At 34.3% G+C, this 20981-nt stretch overlaps 1 protein-coding gene and 1 long non-coding RNA gene across 5 annotated transcripts in view; one reads left to right on the top strand and one right to left on the bottom strand.

Moving 5' to 3' along the window:
* Nucleotides 1-20981, bottom strand: part of LOC309634947 — a 429791-nt gene that overhangs the window by 13966 nt on the left and 394844 nt on the right. The window lies entirely within an intron of this gene.
* The window catches only part of ADGB (androglobin), a 166886-nt gene that overhangs the window by 119255 nt on the left and 26650 nt on the right, over nucleotides 1-20981 (top strand). For both annotated transcript variants that reach the window (XM_082405431.1, XM_082405432.1), the window contains exons 24-28: nucleotides 3875-4009; nucleotides 4550-4703; nucleotides 10463-10650; nucleotides 15261-15445; nucleotides 19036-19232. In XM_082405431.1, coding sequence (XP_082261557.1) covers nucleotides 3875-4009; nucleotides 4550-4703; nucleotides 10463-10650; nucleotides 15261-15445; nucleotides 19036-19232 — 859 coding nt within the window. The remainder of the gene's footprint in view (nucleotides 1-3874; nucleotides 4010-4549; nucleotides 4704-10462; nucleotides 10651-15260; nucleotides 15446-19035; nucleotides 19233-20981) is intronic.

The following is a 20981-nucleotide window of genomic DNA, read 5'->3' as shown; positions in this document are numbered from 1 at the left end:
AATTACATAAATAAGATTTTTAACAACTGAAATTTAAAACTTTTTAATTAGTTAACAGCAGATCAGGAAGAATAGAGGAAGAGATTAGTGAAACGGGAGATAGGTCAATAGAAAAATAGTGGAAAATAAGGAAAGAGCTAAGGGACATGGGGAACATGCTTAGAAAGTCTAATATTTGTATCATTATAGTCCCAGAATGTAAAAAGATAATAGCTGATAAATTTCCAAAACTGATAAAATACATCAACCCATATTTTCAAGAGACTCTGCATGCAGACTCCATGCAGGAAGGACACAAAGAGAACCATACCCAGACTCATCGTAGTCAAATTGCTGAAAACCAAAGGCCAAAAGAAAAACCTTCAAAGTAACCAGAGAAATAAGACACACTATTTTCAAAGGACAATCACACTAAGAGCCATACGTAGGAGTAAATTCTTAACCTTAACAATGCAAAATGCAGAAGTTGAGTAATAAGCTTTAAAGAGTTCTAAGGTTCTAGCATTATTGCAGAAATGGTAAAAGTAATAATCTAGATGAAACACTGGTAAGGCAAGGATGCATAATACATTCGCTAGCAATGCTAATGGATCAACAAGCGAATTAAAGAAATTAGATTAATCTTATACATATTCCAGAGAACAGAAAAAAAGAGGAGACATTTACCAACTCATAACCTTGATTTAAAAAACTCAACAAGGACAGTAAAAAAAGTGAAATTGCAAACCAATCGCCCTCGTGAAATTAGATGAAAAAATGTAATAAAATATTAGCAAATCAAAATCAGAATTATATAAAAAGAATAATACCTTATAACCAAGTGGCTCTCCCAATCTAAGACATGTAATAGTGGTTTAACATTAGGAAATTCATCAATTCGGCACATTAACAGGGAAAAGGAACAAATCACTCGGTTCTCTGGATAGGTTCAGAAAAAAACATTTGAAAAATTTTAACACAAATTCAAAATATTTAAATTTTTTAGCAAACTAGGATTAGAGAAGACTTTCCTTAATATGTTATGGTATCTACTATTTTTAAGCAATTACTACAAACATGATTAGTGGTGAAATTTTGAAAGCTTTTCCTTGAGTTTGAGAATGAGACAAAGACGCCTGACCAAACACTTCTATTCAAGATAATCCTGGAATTTTGTGAAGGGCAAAAAGGGAATAAAGCAAAATAAAAGTCAATAGAATTTGAAGGGAAGAACTAAAACCACTGTTTACAGACAACATGGTTATATATGTAGAAAATGCCAAAAAATCTACATGAATTTATTAGAATTAATGAGAAAATTAAAGTTTCTGGATACAAGGTCAAAATGAAATAACGATTGGACTTATATTTGTAAGCAAGAGCCAAATAGAAAATTATGCATGTAAACATATAAAAATTTAAAATAACCTAAAGTTAATGAAAAAATTTCATGAGCCAAATGTCAAAATTTTAAATTTGGAAAAAATCCAAATTTGTATTTTCCCAACCCTGAGAGTGAGTACCTCACTCACCTCACCTAAGTCCTGACCTGTGGATTCTGCTATCACCTGATAATTCAGCTGATTAAACTTTTGCTCCAGAAGCCCTGTTTTCTAAAACAGGTACTCTTCTGCCTAAGACCGCAATTGTTTGGACAGACACAGAGAGCACGAAGAACCTCCTTCTCCAAACTGCTTCAACATTGTGAGGAAGATTTCTGGCCCAGAAATTACACCTAATTTTCATGTAAATGGAGTGCTAAAATCATGTGTTGCCCTATTAGGGACTCAGGTCAGTTCACTATGGAGGTGTATTTGAAACACAGGCATAACTCCTTCAGGGAGCTGGCGTTCCTCTCCATGTGTTCCTTCTACCATAGCCAAGAGCATTTCCCAGAAAGAAACTCAGCGAATATCCAATGCAGATATTGGCCATGCTCTTTCAATAGTTTGAGTTGTACCCCCCAATCTATTGAACGGATGAAACTCACAAGTCTCACCCATCTTTAAACTTAAATGTCAGGAGCATCCAAAGCTACCTCCTCATCCTAGCAGGCATTAATTACATGGTCAAAAGCACATCTTTTAGTATAAGACCTAATGCTAACCCCACTTCTACTAATTATCTGATGTGTGACCTGGGGTAAGTTTCTTATCCGCTCTGAACATAAAATTAAGTTTTTTTCATCTGTAATATAAGGATAATAATATCTACTTCATAGTATTATTCCTTTATAAAGCTGTAAAGATAAATTAAGGTAATCCTGGAAAATTATTTAGCACAATGCTACAGATTGAGCCATTACACAACATTAGCTATTATAAATATTGCTATTAGTAGTAGTAGTACATGAGTAACTTTGAGGTCCTTGAGCCTAGCCTTGCATTCTCAGACCTGTAGGGACACAACTTCACCAAGTTGACTTTGGGCAAGGCTCAGTTTTCCAATATAACTTTCTCTCTGTCCTAGGATGCAAAGTTAAAATCTTTTGATTATGTCAGGGATATCTCTCTATGGGTCATTTAAGATATTCCACATGGTACATCAGGATTTTGATGGTCCTATACTCATTAGAATTTCCTGAGGTATATGAAAAATAGTAGAATGTGTGATGGAAACAGTGACAGTCTGGAAAGCCTTTAAATTGCACCCTTCTCTTAGAATCGTGGTGGGACCCATTGCACTCAGTTCCCTATGTGGCCTGCTTAGTTCCTGTACTGGCTCAGCCAGCTCCTGCACTTAGACTCAGCCAGCCCCCGTATGATTGACAGGGGTACTCTGCATTGACAGACCATCACGTCATACTTCCTAGTGAGGGTGATCAGGTTATTTATCAACCAAACTGGGACACTTTGACAGGGAACGAGGGAGCATTATTAATAATTATGCCAGGGATATGAGCCTAAACCAGGACTGCCCCAGAAGAACCAGAATATATAATCGCCCTGGTCTTTGTTCTTGTCATTATTTTGAAAAGCTTTTTAAAATCCTTCCAAATATAAACCTGTCATTTTCCTCCCACCACCAAAGACCAGTGATCAAATGGAGCAGGTGAATCCTATCCTCTGTGAGGACCTCTATGGCTCTGCTTCCCCGTGACAGCACAGTTGAGCCATCCACCTTCTGGAAGCCAAGAGCACCTCTAGCTCTGTCTAGACCTCTAACAGAGAACCATTCCTATGGCCATTATAGCTTCTGTCCCAGCTAATACCCAAGACATTGGATAAAAGACCTGAGATTCCTGGTGCTACTGAGGCTGGGTCCGGTTCCTGGCAGAGTGGGAGGTACAGGACCCGGAGGATCTCTCTCATCACTTCCATCGTGTTCTGGAATATGCCACAGGCTTCCAGGGGTCAAACATGGAGAAACCTCAGTTGCACCAGAAATCATGTAGAAGGAAAACTCTGGCACTCTCCCCTTGTTTGTGGCCCCTGTTTTTAGGGGTTTTTTTTTAGTCTTTTTTTCCAAATCCATTCCTCACTTTAAACTCCATTCTAGTATTGAGTCTCCAGTCAACCCCAGACCTTCAGTGGCTCCCACCCAGTTTTATTGCTAGTTTGCCTGCTTCTAGTTTCATCACCCTTATAGGTTGAACTTTAGTGCTGATTTCCCATCTATAAATTTCAGTTACTCCTTAGATCATGAATTAGGTTCTCTCTTGACTAAGAACTTCAAATAACTTTGGGCACCCTTGATAGACATCATGGTTAATCTGGAATGGGCTCTCCTGCTTTGGTGCCGTGCACCACGAGCCCCCATTTGATGAAGGACTCAATCTAGCCAACAATGTACTACAATATTTTATGCTGTTTCTTTGCCTATTTCTCTTTTGTAAATAGAATTTATTTTAAAAGTTCTTTTGCCATTGGTACTTAAATTATTTTTAAATTTTTAGACTAATGTTTAAAAGTAAGTGCAAGTCTATGGAATCTTATCCATGCTATCAAGATGAAGAAACTAAGATTGCTTTTGCTGACTACACTGTGACTTATGCAGACCAGCCACCAAATACTTGGTTTATAGTATTCAGGTGAGGCTATCACATTGGCAAGTAACATCACTCTTAAGTGGCATGAAATATTCATATATACAGGGCTTTCTTTATGATAGTAGTAAAAGTATTAATATGAATGTTTAAGTTGCTTTGAGAAGTTAGTTAAAATTTCTTCCATATCTGCTATGCATAAATGAGATATTATAGAAATTTTTATTCATGTTTCTTTAAACAAAATATGAAGACTATGAAGTGTTAATTGTTAGATCTTTTTATGAGTATGGTAAACATAATATAATAAATTGATACGCTTTCCGTATATAAATAAATTTACTAATTTCAAAGCAATAGCCTATTAGGTAAGAGTCACAAACTACTTATAAATGGGATTTCTTAAAAGGTTTGCATTTGCATGACAAAATAGTGTATCAATAAGAATTTTAAAGGAAAATGGTATGCGTGCTTTTAAGTTATTTGCAGCTTTAAACTTATGTTTTTATTTCTTAGCATCAAACCTAATTTCAAACTTTCTTTCTGATTCATGTCAAGGGAAAGTTCATGCTTTTGTAATTACAGAGAAACATTTTTGGTTCCTCAAGATATGACTTTGGTTCCCAAAGTATATACTACACTTCCAGTCTGTATCCTCCACGTTGTTAATAATGACACAATGGAACAAGTGCCAAAGGTATTCCAAAAAGTGGTGCCTTATCTTTATACTAAGAATAAGGTAGGTGTAAAATTTATTCTCCTCATATGATAGAATAGCAGTGAGAAGTCAGCACCCTGAGAGGTTCCAACAGAAGGTAGAACAGATGTGTTTTCAATCTACATAACAGAGGAATAGGGTCCTGGTCTTTCTCCATAGAAGTCCCATGTATTTGACAGCAAAAGGTAATTAATGTGAGTGCTAGAACATTCACCTTTTAGCCCTCCTTATCTTTTCTCCAAAGAAAATATGACAAAAGGAAAAGTTAGAAATTCTCATAATTAAAATCATAAAATCATACAAACCCTTAAAATGAAAATGGAGGTAAAGAGCACATTTAGTCCTATCCCTAAACCAAACCAAAGCAGCAGGTTTTCTCAGTTTCCCAGTGGGTTTTTTATTCTATTCCTAAACATGTCAGAAGATTGTGATTACACAGCCACTCACCACCCCACCAGCCCCAGTCTTTTCCAGGGCTGCCCAGATTCCTTCGCGAATAGACACTCTTGGCACATTACTCCTGCTGAATACAGACCCTGATGGCTGATGTCCACGCAAATCATGTTGCCTCTCTATTTACCTGAACCTCAGTTTTGTGTTTCCAGTCATTTCTTCTAAGAGGGAAGCATGATAAAAGATAGTGTATACCTGCACTGTAAATCAGGAGATCTCCTGTAGCTCTGATGTTCCATTCTTTAGTTGTATGGCTTTGAACCTCTTTATTTTTCTCTTCGAGCTGTGGTTGTGATTGACTTTTATGGTTCTATGCATTATTTTGTATAAATTTAGACATATCTACCTGATGAATACTGGTTTATAGGAATAAAAGATATAGAATATCACTCCTTAAAAGAACCCGATAGTTCTTTTGTGTTATTTTAAGAATTTTTTTAAAATAAGACTTTATTTTTTAGAGTCACAGCAAAATTGAGAGCAAAGTACAGAGATAGTCCTTATACTCTCTTCTCCTCCACATGCACAGCCATCCTCATTATCAACATCCCCTACCAGAGTGGTGCATTTGTTACAGTTGCTCATTTTACATTGACACATCATAATCACACAAAGTCCACAGTTTACATTATGGTTTGCTGTTTGTGTTGTACCTTCTATGGGTTTAGACAAATGTAAAATGACATGCATCCATTATTATGAGATCATGCAGAGTATTTTTACTGCCCTAATAATGCTCTGGGTTCCACTTATTTATCCACCCACCCCAAGCCCTGACAACCACTGATCCTCTTACTATCTCCATAGTTTTGTCTTTTCCAAAATGTCATAAAGTTGGAATCATATAGTACATAAGAAAACTTTTCAGATTGGCTTCTTTCACTTTAAAACTTGCATTTAAGCTTTCTTCATGTCTTTTCATGGCTAATAGCTCATTTATTTTTAACGCTGAATAATATTTCATGTCTGGATATACCACAGTTTATTTATCCATTCACCTACTGTAGAACATCTTGGTTGCTTCCAAGTTTTGGCAATCATGAACAAAGTGTGCATGTTTTTGTATGGACATAAGTTTTTAACTCTTTTGGGTAAATAACAAGAAGCATAATTTCTGGATCATATAGTGAGAAACCGCCAAACTGTTTAGTTTTGTAAGAAACCACCAAACTGGCCTCCAAAATGTCTGTAACATTTTTCATTCCTGCCAGCAATAAATGAGAGCTCCTGTTGCTCCAGACCCTCCTCAGCATCTGGTGTTGTCCATGTTCTGGATTTTGGCCATTTTAATACCTGTGTAGTGTTATTTCATTGTTGTTTTAGTTTCTCTGATGTCGAGCATCTTTTCATATGTTTATTTGCCATCTATATTTCTTCTTTGATGAGGTGCCTGTTAAAATATTTGGCCAATTTTTAAATCAGGTTGTTAGTTTTCTTATTATTGAGTTTTTAAAGTTTTTGTACATTTTGGAAACAGTCCTTTATCATATGTGTCTTTTGCAAATATTTTTTCCCAGTCTATGGCTTGTCTTCTCATTTTCTTGACATGTTCTTTGACAGAGCAAAAGTTTTTAATTTTAATAAAGTCCAGCTTCATTAAAATTCATGGATCCAGTTTCATGGATCATGCCTTTTTTGTTGGATCTGGAAAGTCATTGCCACACCCAAGAGATTCCTAGGCTTTCTCTTATGTTACCCTGTAAGAGTTTTATAGTTTTGTATTTTATATTTTGGTCTGTAATCCGTTTCGAGTTAATTTTTGTGAAGGGTGAGGGTCTGTGTCTAGATTCTCTTTTTTGCTTTGGGTGTCCAGTTTTTCCAGCACCATTTGTTGAAAAGACTGTTTTTGATCCATTGTATTGCCTTTGCTCTTTTGTCAAAGATCTGTTCACTATATTTATGTGGGTCTATTTCTGGGTCTATTCTATTCAATTGATCTGTATGTCTGTTACTTTGTCAAAATGACACTGTCTTAATGATGGCAGCTTTATAGCGAGTCTTAAAGTCGATTAGTTTCAGTTCTCCAACTTTGTTTTTCTCTTTCAGTATTGTGTTGGTTATTCTTGGTCTTCTCCATATAAACCTTACAACCAGTTTGTTGGTATCCATAAAATAGCATGCTGAGATTTTGATTGAGATTGCATTAAATCTATAGATCAAGTTGGAAATAACTGAAATATTCACAATGTTGATTCTTCCTATCCAAGAACATAGAATATCTCTTCGTTTTTTTAGTTCTCCTTTGACTTTGTTCATCAGAGTTTTATAATTTTTTTCATACACATTTTGTACATATTTTGTTAGATTTATATCTAAGTATTTCAGTTTTGTGGATGCTAATGTAATTTGTTTTTAATTTCAAATTCTACTTGTTCACTGTTAAACTATTTTCAAGATTTTAGGATTTTAGGAAACTTTTTAAAAATCAGGGCAATTAAATTTTTGATGAAATCATTTAATCCATTCATATCTATATATAGAGGTGTGTGGCTGTGTATAACTATTGTTAAAACTTTATATTTTACTAATGAGTTTTTATACTATTTCATTATAATTTAAAAGCTCATGTTTTATTAAAAGCTTATCATTTTTTCTATTTTTCATGAGATACAAATTTTCTCAATAATGCAGTCTGATTTTACTACATTTGAAGATATTATCAAATTGTAAATTGGACTTAAATCATTTTTAGTTTGTATTAAATTTTGCACATTTACTTCACATTTACATTTTATTAGAAAGTCTGATAGACAATATTTCTGTGTGCAGTTATGTATATTTGGAGTTATATACTTAAATGTAATTTTTAAAAACTCAAAGTCTGTGCACCAATATATTATTTTTCTAATTGCTTTGAAAGAGTATTTATATTTCAATTAAAAATAGAAGAATTTGCCAATAAAAGACAATTTCTGTACATCAAACAGGTACTTAAAAACTGAATTTATTTGACGCTAATATAATTTGACCCTCCATACAACTCCCTTTTGCACTATATTTATTCTCCCTTATGTCCTAGTAAATAGCAATTTATTAAAAATTATAGCTTGGGAAATTTATTGATAAACCTTGCCTCTCTCCAGCAGAATATCTTGGGTTAAACCAAACACTATAAGAGATAACTAGTTCTTTGTTAACAAACTTGTCTTCACACCAGTAACAATTGATGGGTTATTTTTTTAATGTCTGTTTGTCAAGTTTGGCCTAGATTTCCTTTTGAATATAAAAATTTATTTCATTTGTGATTGGAAATCAAAAGTCCCAGAGATCCACATGAAAAAGATGATTTCATTCAAAGGGAGACTCTATCAAGATCATAGATGTCATTAAATTCTAGAGATGAGCTCTTTACTTCACTAGATAAGTATGCTAATATTAATCATATTAGCCATTGATACTTAATTTTTGTAGGGATCTTTAAGGATATTTAGTTGAACCACATAAGAATCTGATTCTTGTTTATATCTAGCATACTTTGGGTTTGGTTTGGTTTTTGTTTAGTAGCCCCAGTGAAGACCCCCCTTTCTAGACTAAACTTGAATTTGGGGGGTAGCTTTAAATGATGCATTTTGAGTCAATATGCAGAAGAACACTCTATCATCTCCATTTAACTATTATTTCTAAACTGTAAATTTAGGATTGCAACAAGCATAGCCATTACCTCTGTCAAATACCTCCTGTCTTCTAACCTCTCACTGTGGGTCTTTTTAGAATAAAATAGAATGAGGAGGAGAATATAGAACTGTATGAATACAAGAATAGCTTCAGTCATCCTTTTTGTGGTATGGTTTTCCTTTCGTCACAATTCTTGATCTTTGAACATTTCTCCAAATTATCTAAGTCTCCTCTAAAATGTAGTTCCCAGAACTAAATGCAGCCTCTAAAGGGAATTCCAACCCATCTGAAGGAGGATCGTTACTCCATTGTTTTGTAGCCCATGATTGCATTCGCATTTTGGCACTTGCCAGGCATTTGACACATATGTAGCCTATTTTAGGTCAACTTTTTCTAACGTATGTCCACAGAACTAGTGTCTAAGGTTAAAAAAAAAAAAAAAACTGGTTACACAGTTAATCCTTTAGAATTGTTTGACATATATTTTTTTCATAATTTTTCAAAGACCATAACCTGTGATTTGAAATACTTATCTATGAGGTTTCTCAGTACTCAGTACTCTTATGTTACTCTTCTATTAACAGAGTCTTGAGGTCGTTTTAGAGTCACCAGGTCCTCTCTTAAAATCCTATCACTGGTTTAGCTTTAGACTTTCACTTACCAATATCTATCCTACCATTTTATAAACTTTTATTCCTCTCAAAATTGTTCTCTGAGTCTAGACAAACACACAATCAGAGTCATGTAATTTTGTTTTGCTTCTTTAATAGATTAGTACCACAAGCTCAAATAATAACAAAAACAGCAATAAATCTGTACTTTGCTGATAAAAACACTTTAGCGTACATGATTTATCTTCCTTTTCTTCTTGCCCCAAACGTAATGTCAAAGGTCCTTATGGGTGTTGCAATTCTGATCTTATTACAGGTTTTGGAATTTTGGTTAACATTCCTAGGTGTTTTTTGCAATGTTATGAATTCATTCTGTCTTGTGTATTTCTAATTTTTGTTTCTGAAAATCTAGACACATCGGAGAGCTTCCTCTGCATCAGAGAGCAACTGGAATACAAATCTATATTCTTATGTCTTGTTAGAAATGTATGGAATTATAAACTCAGAATTACTTTGAACTTTTGTCTGTTAGCACTTTCCCAGGTTCCTTAACTGCTTCTTTTCTCCAACCTAAAGAGCTCATCTCCAGGCTCACATCTGGGTTCCATGGAACCAGATCTGCTGCTAATTTGATAGCTTTACCTGCCAATGGTCATCCCAAGGGCACTACATTTCCATAAACTCTTCTGCCTTTTTCATCTCATATTTAGAAAGATGATACTGAGAAGACAGGGAAATCAAGTAGGAAGCTATTGGGCTAATCCAGGATGATATAATGATAAAAATCTGCCTTAGGAAGCATTAGGAGAATTAGCAGGAAATGTAGTAATCATCTACCACAGTTAAGCATTTTTTTTTTATAGCTAGGGAACCATACAAACAAAAGTGTTAGAGTTTTCCATTTTCTCCAAAAACATGTAAGATAGCAATTTTTAAGAGGGATTTCAAAACATGCTAGTGATTTGTTGATTATCAATCGATTTTAGGATCTTTATGTGTATTAAGATAATAAATATTTTTAATACTGTGAAATCATCTATTGTACCTTTGAGAGACTAGTGACAATGTCACTTACTTCTGTGTAATTCTTTTTTCCTGTAGAAAGGATATACATTCGTGGCAGAAGCATATACTGGTGATGTGTATGTAACATCCTCACGATGGAAAATGCGCCTCATTGGTTCTTATCATCCACTCCCATGCCTGTCTCGAGATCTTCCATGTAATACCTTTGCCGTAAAGGAAATCAGAGATTACTACATACCCAATGATAAGAAAATTGTATTCAGGTATGTGACAGAAAGGAAATGCATTCCTTTAAAAATGTTAATAATTTTTGTATTAAAGAATTGACTTTAAATATTTTATTTTAAATATTAATATTATCAAAAACAATAAATTTTCTGTAAAATTCTGGGTGAATTTTGAACTTCACTTTTATACTCTTTTGGAAACAACATAGAGAGTAATGTGATTATATAAATGCTATATAAGATCAAGCCTATGTTGCACATAATGGTTTCTTAGTCCTCATCGTATTTGACTTTCATTGAACATCCTTCATAACACTCTTCCCTCTTTTTTACTCTCTCCTCGTTCTGTTCCATCTCTAACTCTTCTCTTGTGTAGGTTTCTCCTTATCTGCCAACTCATCCTTCTTTTCATACTTATTTATATATTCTCCATGAATGGCCTCATCATGGACTCCACTCTCTTTCATTAATCAGCCCTTTTCATTCTCATTCCCCTATACCTCTCATCTCTATGCCCTCCTCTTTATTCTCAATGTCCTCCACTACTTCAGGGCCTCATTATATTTTGTCTATAGAAATGCTGTGTCCATGTCTCCATTATATTCACTCTTCATTTTTAACTATTTCTCTGTCTCTCTTACCTTATTCATTTACATATCCATCCTTTACTACCAGAGTAGTTACCTTTCTAACACACATATTTAAATATGTGATTTCCCTTCTTTAAAATTTTGGACAACTTTCCACTGGCTGTAAAATAAAATCCAAACCACAAACACTCTTGCCCAGCCTCCCAACACATGGTGCACTCTCTTGATGGAGCTATGGACCAACTCCTGACATATTTGTAATGTGATTTTATCTTGCCCATGCCTTTCCTCTTGTCTTGTTATATCCTGTCCCCATTTCTCCACCTAGCAAAATTTATCACTTTTAAGGATCATTTTCAACAGTCAAATCTTTTATACCCAAACCTCCAAATATAACTAGTTAGTCCTGGTCGTGTTTCTATAGTCTTTTGTTCTTTCTGAGAATGTGAAATATCAAATTTTATATGGTTAATTTCACATCCACCTCCATGAGAATTAACACTTACTGGAGGCAGGAACCATGTCTTATCAATATAGGATGTATTGATATATGCCTGATACGTAGTTGGCCTTCATTAAATATTGTTAAATGTTCATTAAATGTTGTTATTAAATGAGTTGTTAGAATACTTGTCTTCTCTTTTTCATATATTTTTTCAATGCAGAAAGTTTGGTAAATATGTAAATATATTATTAAGGAAATAAAAATCACCCATAATCAATCAACCTAGAAACAATCATTGTTCGTATTCTATTGTATTTTCTTAGAATGTTTTTTCTAGTCACAGTTTAACATTATTAAAATCATAACATAATTAAAGTTTTATAATCTGACCTTTTTACTTAACATTATAGTGTTAACATTTCCCAATGCCATTAAGACATTTTGTGAACTCTTTTTCATGATTATCTAATAATTATTCATATGAATATACAAGTTTTTTGGTTATTGGTTATTCCCTGTTGTTACAAATTTCCTTTTCTACTTTTTCTATAGTATTAATAGAGATATGATGGGCAAATTTTATTGTAAATATTTTTAAAATTTTCTGACTATTGTCTAAAGATTTATTGTTTTAAAGAGATTAAATGTTTTAAAGATACCATACATATCGGTAAATTGGTTTTCAAAAGTAAAACCCAAGTCTTTTTGACAGTATAGGGACAAATAATAATTCATTGTATTCTGGCTGATTTTTCTCTATAATTCATATTTATTTGTTCCTTAAAATCTTTTTCCCTTTAACAAACATGCTCACATTTTTTGCAAAGAAAGATAAATCAACAACAAAATTACAGAACAATATATACAGTATATCCCAAGTATATTTTCTTATGTTTATATTTGTTTATATATTTTATATACAGGTAAAATTTTAGAGAAAATACTAAACAAAAGCACATAAACTGAGGGCAATAAAAGGGTTGAAGAATTCTCTTTTTAATCTATCTGCTTCTTGTAATATATTTGCATACTGCCTATTAGAAGAAAGCAAAAAAAAAAATGGAGAGAAGGAAGGAAATGTGGCAGTAACTAAAAATAACAATTGTGATAAATTATTTTAACTACTATGATAGAAAATCATTGTATCACACAGCAGGGCCACTATTAGACTCAGTGATATTGAACCCAATACCTAAATTAGTCATAGCAGCTGGTCCTAAATCTGTCAGGATGAGTTGAGAGGAAGGTGAGGAGAGAACTGCTTGACTAGCACATGTAAAAATTCAGAAATTAGAGAGACTATGACCTTTTCAGGATGACCTTTGTTTTGTTTGCAAAATGGGGTTCTAGGGTGCTATAGCAAGCAGTAAGATCCAGAGGCTGGCAGGGCCCTTTCCTGAAGGGCCTCAAGGCAAGAAGAGATTCAGATTTTACCATAGAGGCAATGAGATGCTTTGAAGGAGTTTAAGAAAAATGGCATTAATAGATTTGTGTTAAAACATTATGTCTGCAATGTATGAATTGAAAAAGTACTCTAAATATAATTTCTAAGAACAGAAAAAATGTTAGAACCTTATTGTTATGAAATTATATGTAATCATAAAAGGTACAAAACATGAAAAAAAAAGGAAAAAAAGCTCACTCGGAAGACTGCAGTGTGTTGAATGGATGAAGGGAAACATAACTGGAGACAGGGAAACCAGCCAGGTAGCAGTTGCAGAATAACCCAGGTGTGTGATCATGGCAACTGAAATAAGTCAGTGTATTTGTTTGCTACGGCTGCCATAACAAAGGCCCACAAACTGGCAAAGTAGGTGGCTTAAACAACAGAAATCCTGACTGCTAGAAGTCTGAGATCAAAGTGCCAGCTGGATTGATTCCTACTGAGGGCTGAAAGAGAGAAAATACTCCATGCTTTCTGCTAGCTTCTAGGGGGTTCTGGTCATTGGCATTCTTTGACTTGTAGATTTATCACCCTGGTCTTTGTGTTCCTCTTCACACACCATTCTCCCTGTGTCTCTCTGTCTCCAAATTTCCCCTTTTCATAAGGACCTCATTTTAACTTGATTACCTAGAGTGTGCAGGCTATAGTAGTTGTGGCTCGCGGGCTCTAGAGCGCAGGCTCAGTAGTTGTGGCTCGCGGGCTCTAGAGCACAGGCTCAGTAGTTGTGGTGCACGGGCTTAGTTGCTCTGCAGCATGTGGGATCTTCCTGGACCAGGGATCGAACCTGTGTCCCCTGCATTGGCAGGCGGATTCTTAACCACTGCACCACCAAGGAAGTCCTAAATCATTTTTAGGTGTTAAACATGGTAGACCAGTGAAATGTCCAAGGGATACTGCATAGGGGAGTCGGGTTGGAGACACAGATTTGGAACTCATTATTCTGTTTCTGCACATGGAAGTGCCCAGGAAAGTTTGTACAAAGAGAGTCAGATCCAGGACAGAATATTAAGATTCTCTGATATGTATGGGAATGTCAATGTGAGAGAAGTCTAAAAATAGCACCCCTGAAATAGGAGGTACAAAAGTTATTATGCTCATGGGGAAAAGTTTTTGAAGAAAGAGAAAATGAGGGTTGATTCGACTTTGTCAGATTCTCCTAACAGTTCAGGATGATGAGAACTGAGGTTTCTATAGGGCGGTGACAAGGTGCTTGACACCATGGCAAGAGCAAGTTTAGCACCTTGGTTGGGGCAGAGTGGAGTGTTGTGAGCGAGTGGGGGGTGATGAGCCGAGGACAGTGGAAGTTGACAACTCTCCTGAGATTGTTCGCTGGGGAATAAAAAAGAGCTGAGACTGAACAACAGGGTTGATTGAAGATTTTTTTTTTTTTGGTTTGTTTTTTGTTTTGTTTTGATCTGTTTTTCAGTGGGTGAGAACTGCACAGGTACAAAAGCCAATATCAAGGAGAAATAAAGTGGGGAAATTTAAGATACAGAAAAGAGAAGATAGAAAAGCAAATTTCTAGAGAAATTGAAAGTTTATAGGGTCCTGAACATTTGCAAAGATTCACCTAAAGTAGGAAAGAACCTCAACAAAACAAGAAACCTCTTAGACTGCATTAAGGGAGGAGTTGGGAAGGAATTAGACTGCACATTTCGTCTTTTTTGCAAGAGGTTCCCAACCAGCTTAGTGAAAGGGTGAGAGCACAAGCAACAGGTACTACTTCTGACTTCTCTGTATTTTTGTGAAAGAAAACACTGTTAACAGTATTTAACAAACACTGTTAACAGTGAGGTTTTGAAAGCTACTGCTGGCTGTGCTCTTTGTCCCACTGCAGAGGAGGGCGTAATGGAAAGGTTTGATGTGGCAGTAGTTTGCAATCTATCAAGTTTTACAAGTGAGTGCTTATTATATCTAAATAAAAAGTTACATTTCCTGTTTGGGATATGATGATAATAAACATCCTATATTTAACTTCATTTTACCACAGCATACTGGGATCTTTTGCCAAAGTCTATAATAGCACTAATATTTCCAGGATTTTAACTGACTTTATAAAGTGGTTTTACTTGTAGAGTATCATATCAGCAAATGAGACAGTTTCTTTTAGCTATTTGAAGGAAAGACCAGCATACTTGTTTATAAAGGTGAATGTTTTTCTTTATAGGTATTCAGTTAAAGTTGCATTACCACATCCTGTTACAATACAGGTACGCACGTCCAAACCGGATGCATTCATCAAGCTACAGATCCTAGAAAATGAAGAACTTATCGCGAGCTCCACCGGGAAGGGCCAAGTTATAATTCCAGCAATTAACCTCTTGGGGAATGAGAAAGCCTTGAGCTCCCAGTGTAAGTGTGGCTTTTAGAATTTTACATATCTTATATAATTTTCAGGCATAATATCATATACCAGTACTCATGCTGTAGGGTTAATATAAAATTTGTAATTTCCCACAAAATTTGCAATCTAAGCAATTGAGGGCTTGAGGAAGTACTATGGATTAATAATAGTAAAATATTTTATTTCATTTAGTTGTATAAGGCTCAAATTTATTGATGATATAATTAATGTAACAAGTCTCCTACTGATAGTGATTTGTGATCATTATAATCATTAGTTTATATAAACAGTGCTGAATTTTTTTAAACAAATCTGAGTATATAATCTTCTGAACATGTATATGCATATATTAGATAAATGCTTAGAAGTAGAACTATTGGGTCATTGGGTACATGCAGTAGTGATTTAGGTATATTTTGTCAAATTGCCCTCCATTGAGTTTGTGTAAATTTACCTTCTTTTGTCCATACTCCCCTGAATGACAGTAAATTATCACATTTCTTGGTTTTTCATACTTCTTCATTTCAATTTTAATGCTAAAAAGATTTATTTATATTTCACTTATCATTAATGAGGTTTAAGCATATTTTTATATATCGTATAAATCCTCCTTTAATATTTCCTTCTTTGAAAAATGTTTTGAGTGTTTTGCTCATTTTCTATTGGAATTAGTTGTTTTTCTCCTAATTTATGTGTAGATTATCGTATATTAAGAAAAATGATTTTCCTTTTTCATATTTGTTTCCAATATTTTTGATACCGGGTTATGAATGAATAACTAAATGTCTGAAGGAAGTAATGAAGGAATTCACAAGGATAGGGACTTTGTGTCATTCATTTTTAATTTTTTATTGGAGGGTAATTTACATATAGGAAGAAGTACAAACCTAAGTTGATGAGTTTTGACAAGTGCAATGTACCAGTGTGACTCATACTCTTAACAAGATATAGAACATTTCTATTACCCAGAAAAAAATCCCTCAATCTATTTCCATTCAATTTCCCAATCCCCAAAGAGGCAACCACTGTTCACATTTCCATAACAATAAACTAGTTTCGCCTCTTCTAGAACTTCATGAAATTGGAAAACTGTAAATCCTCTTTTGGCACTGGTATCTTTTGCTCAGCATAATGTTTTTAAGATACTTCCATGTTGTTGCTACTCCATTCCTTTTTATATTGCTGAGTATTAGTCCATTGTATGGATAGACCACACAGTTTATTGCTTTAGATTTTAACTGGAATTGTGTTAAACTTGGGGAACATTGGCATCTTAACAAAACTGAGTTTCCTGGTCCATGAACACAGTATATCTTTAATTTCTCTCAACGATGTTTTAAACCTTCAATGTACAGATTTTACAGATAGTTTATTAAATCTATACCTAAGTATTTTATTTCTATAGGAGCTCCATTTAGGACTAAGAATACACATAAATTTTATCATTTGATAGCTATATTCATTTACTAGGGCTGCTGTAGCAATTTACCACACACTGGGTGGCTTGAAACAACAAAGATATATTCTCTCACGGTTCTGGAAGGCAGAAGTCCAAAATCAAGGTGTTATCAGAGCCACATCTCCATCAAAGCCTCTACGAGAGAATCCTTCCTTGCCTCTTCTAACCGTTGTTGGCTCCTGGCATTTCTTGGCTTGTGAGAGCATATCTCTGCCAATGTCTGCCCCTGTCTTCACATGACTTTCATTCTGTGTGTCTGTGTCTTCTTCTTTTCTCTTTTAAGGATGCTCATCATAGGATTTAGGGTCCTCTTTAATCCAGGTTGATCTCATGGTGGAATCCTTACCTTAATTATAGCTGCAAACACCCTTTTGTCAAATGAGGTTACATACTGAGGTTCTAGGTGGACATATCTCTTTGGGGGGTGGGGTCACTATTCCATGCACTACAATATTGTACCATGGGTCACTTAGCCTCTGTTCAGTTTTTTTTCTTTATTCTTTGCTTCCATTTAGATCATCTCTATTGCTTATTTTCAAGTTTACTAACGTTTTCTTCTAAATTTGACAATGTTTAAGTCCATCCAGGAATGTCTCATTTCAGTTATAGTCAGCTCTAGAATTTCTTTTTATTTTTTATATAGTTCATTTCTCTGTTAATATTCACCATTTGTTCTTTCATTATGTCAACCTTTTCCCTTAAATCCTTAAACACATTTTTAATCACTATTTTAAAGTCCTTGTTTGCTAAGTCCAACATCTGTGTCAGCTCTAAGGGTATTTCTATTGACTTTTTTCTATTGGTTACATTGTGCACTGTCCATTGTATCTGCTACGTTACCAAGACTCTAGATTATGCTGTCTTCATCAAAAGAGTGTTGAATTTTGTTCTGGCAGACAATTTATTGACAGTTTAGCTTAATCCTATCAAAACTTTGTTCTAAGCTTTCTTAAGTCAGGTCTAGAGTTTCCATTTCTCCAGGGCTAGGGTAGCTCTACAGAATAGCCTTTCTTGAGTTTCAGCTGAATGCTCTGTGTTTTCATTAAATTTTCTTCATTTTGGCAGAACTCCAATGTCTCTCAACACTGCAACCTTCAGAATCTCCATTAAGCTCACAATCTTCCAGTAATGTCTACCAGGCATCATTAGGTATTTGTACAAACAAAGTTTAAAATTCAGGTAAAGACTCAAGTAGACCCCTATGCATATTTGTGAGTTCCTTTGCTGCTCAGATGCCTGCTTTCTGGTACCCTGCCTCACAAATTCTAATTGTCTCAGGAGCCTCAAATTCCAGTCTTTGCTTCCTAAATCTGACAACACAGCTGTTCACTGTTTGAACTCTATTTCCCTGTGCCATGGGTAAGAAGATCCTCACGGGCAGAAATGTGGGGAAGTGGAGAGATCATCCTGAATGTTGCCCTTCTCTCAAGGATCACAGTCCTGGGCTGTCTATTGTCCTCCGGCTTAAAGCAGTTGTTTTATGCATTTTGTCCAAATTTATCATTTTTATGGTATAAAAATAAATCCAATGCCCATTATTCTGTCATGGTTGGAATCTGAATTTCCCTGTGTGTTTCACTTATGTTTCCTCAATACATGTTTGATGAATTAATGCAAATTATACAGCTCATTAATTAATTAAATTAATTCAATTATACAGCTCATATCTAGCGTAGAGAATACAGCTCATATCATCCAGAACATATCTATTTGTATCCCTTCCAATGGCACTTATATTATCTGTTAATTAAGAAATAATGAATGCAAAAATTAAAAATTACAGTAACATACACACACATAATATTAAACGCTGAAGAAGTCAGAGTGTGTGGTATTAGTTTATTGTCATTCGAGCAGCACAGAATGAATGAGAAATTGTTGAATTGTTGTATAATCTTTTATCAATCAGTGGTTGCTCAGAATATGCATTGCTCTATGCAAGTCATATACCATTACAGTAAGTTTCTTTAAGACCAGAATATTTCCAAGAAGCCGGTGATGTTGGTTTTTATCTCATTAAAACAAAACAAATTGACCTGTCCCTTTGAGTGTTTTATAAGGATATAACTAAGTAACACAGTCAGTAATAACTACGCATTCCACATATCTTAATTTAATCCTAATATTTCTCATATTCAGCTAGCAAGCAAATTCTTTCAACTCATGCTTCATTCAAGAAAGAGCAAGAATTTTACATTAAGAAGAAATCTGCCACAGGAGGTCAGAAATCCTATAAAAGACCTGGAAGTGCAATAGTAGACACTGGCCAGCCTATTTTGGATGAGGAAACTATCTCTGTACCCGCTATAGAAGAAAATGCTAGCACACCACAGCAGGTAATTTACATTTAAAAGAATTATTTAATGGTACTGCTCATAAAAATTTAATGTAATTCACAACAATTATTTTCCTAAAAATTGTTAATGTATAATACTTTTTATATGTAGTGCCACTAGTGTATAACCAGAATTGAAGAATTATTGAAAATTTTCTCTGTGCCAAGATTTTAAAATATGTGACAAATTGAATTTTTACACTAACCCTATAATGTAGATGTTATTATCTTACATTACATATGAGTTAGTGGTTATGTGACTTTGAAAAAGGTCATATATTAAGAAAAACATATTTGCATGTGCCTTAAGTTGAAGAAATAAAGGACAATGCATATAATTTAAGGCAGCAAAAGAAAACATGATTTATCCATTGAAAACCAAGAAAATAAATTAACTAATTAAAAGAAATAAAAACAAAATGCCAAAAATAAATCCTAATATGGCAGTAATTAAAATAAATGCAAATGGATTATTAATCAATTAGAAGGATAAAATTTTAAGGTTAGATAAAAAATAAGATCCAACTGTAAGTAGTCTAAAGGTGACACTTTTAAACAAAATAGCACAGAAAGTTTAAACTTCAACCAAAAGAGAGCTGTGATGATATTTTAATATCTCAATACATAGGATTCATGGGGGATATTATATAAAAATAAAAGGAAAAATAAAGCAGTATGACCATAACTGACATATAGGCACCTCACTGCCTAGACTCAATAAATAAAAAGCAAAACTATTAGAGCTGTAGAGAAAAATAAGTTAACAATTGAGTTGAATATTTTAACACATATCTTTCAGAAACAAGTAGATCAAGCTGAAAAACAAAATATATTTGATCACTAGGATTTGAAATATTAAGTATAAGCTTAATCTTTTAGATATCTATATAGAACACTCCACCTAATAAAAGAGAATATACTTTTTCATAGAACACACAGGAAGCCTCAACAAAAACCAAACTATACTGTGTAAATGTTATCTGAACATAATGCAATAGTAATTAGTAATTAACTGCTTAAAATCCCATAAATATGAAAACACAGTGAAATATACTAAATAATTCTTTAGTGTAAAAAAATCATTAAAAAATGAAACTATTGGGCTTCCCTGGTGGCGCAGTGGTTGAGAATCTGCCTGCCAATGCAGGGGACAAGGGTTCGAGCCCTGGTCTGGGAAGATCCCACAGGCCGCGGAGCAACTAGGCCCGTGAGCCACAACTACTGAGCCTGCGCGTCTGGAGCCTGTGCTCCGCAACGGGAGAGGCCGCGACAGTGAGAGGCCCGTGCACCGCGATGAAGAGTGGCCCCGCTTGCCACAACTAGAGAAAGCCCTCGCACAGAAACGAAGACCCAACACAGCCAAAAATAAATAAATAAATAAATAAATAATAAAAATAAAGGAATTCCTTTAAAAAAAAAAGTAAAATAAATATCCTTTAAAAAAAATGAAACTATTAAATACAAAGGACTCCATAGAAATAAAAAACTACAAATCAATATTTGTAAGCCACATCTAAAGTAGCATCTAGTGGAATGTCGACTTTCAAATTAATTTCATCAGAAAGTATGAATGATTAAACAAATGAACTAAGCTATTAAAACAAAAAGTTAAAAAAAGAGTAAAAGAATAACTCAAAAATAAGAAGAAAAAGTTTTAATAAAAATGAGAGTAGAAATTAATGAAATGGGGAATAAAATTTAGGAAAATTAATAAAACCTATGCTTTCTTAAGATTAATAAAGTAAACATG

The sequence above is a fragment of the Balaenoptera borealis genome (assembly GCF_965194805.1).
Source record: "Balaenoptera borealis genome assembly, chromosome: 9".
Taxonomy (NCBI): Eukaryota; Metazoa; Chordata; class Mammalia; order Artiodactyla; family Balaenopteridae; genus Balaenoptera; species Balaenoptera borealis.
The sequence above is the reverse complement of the archived record's forward strand: the minus strand, read 5'-3'. Positions and strand labels throughout refer to the sequence as shown.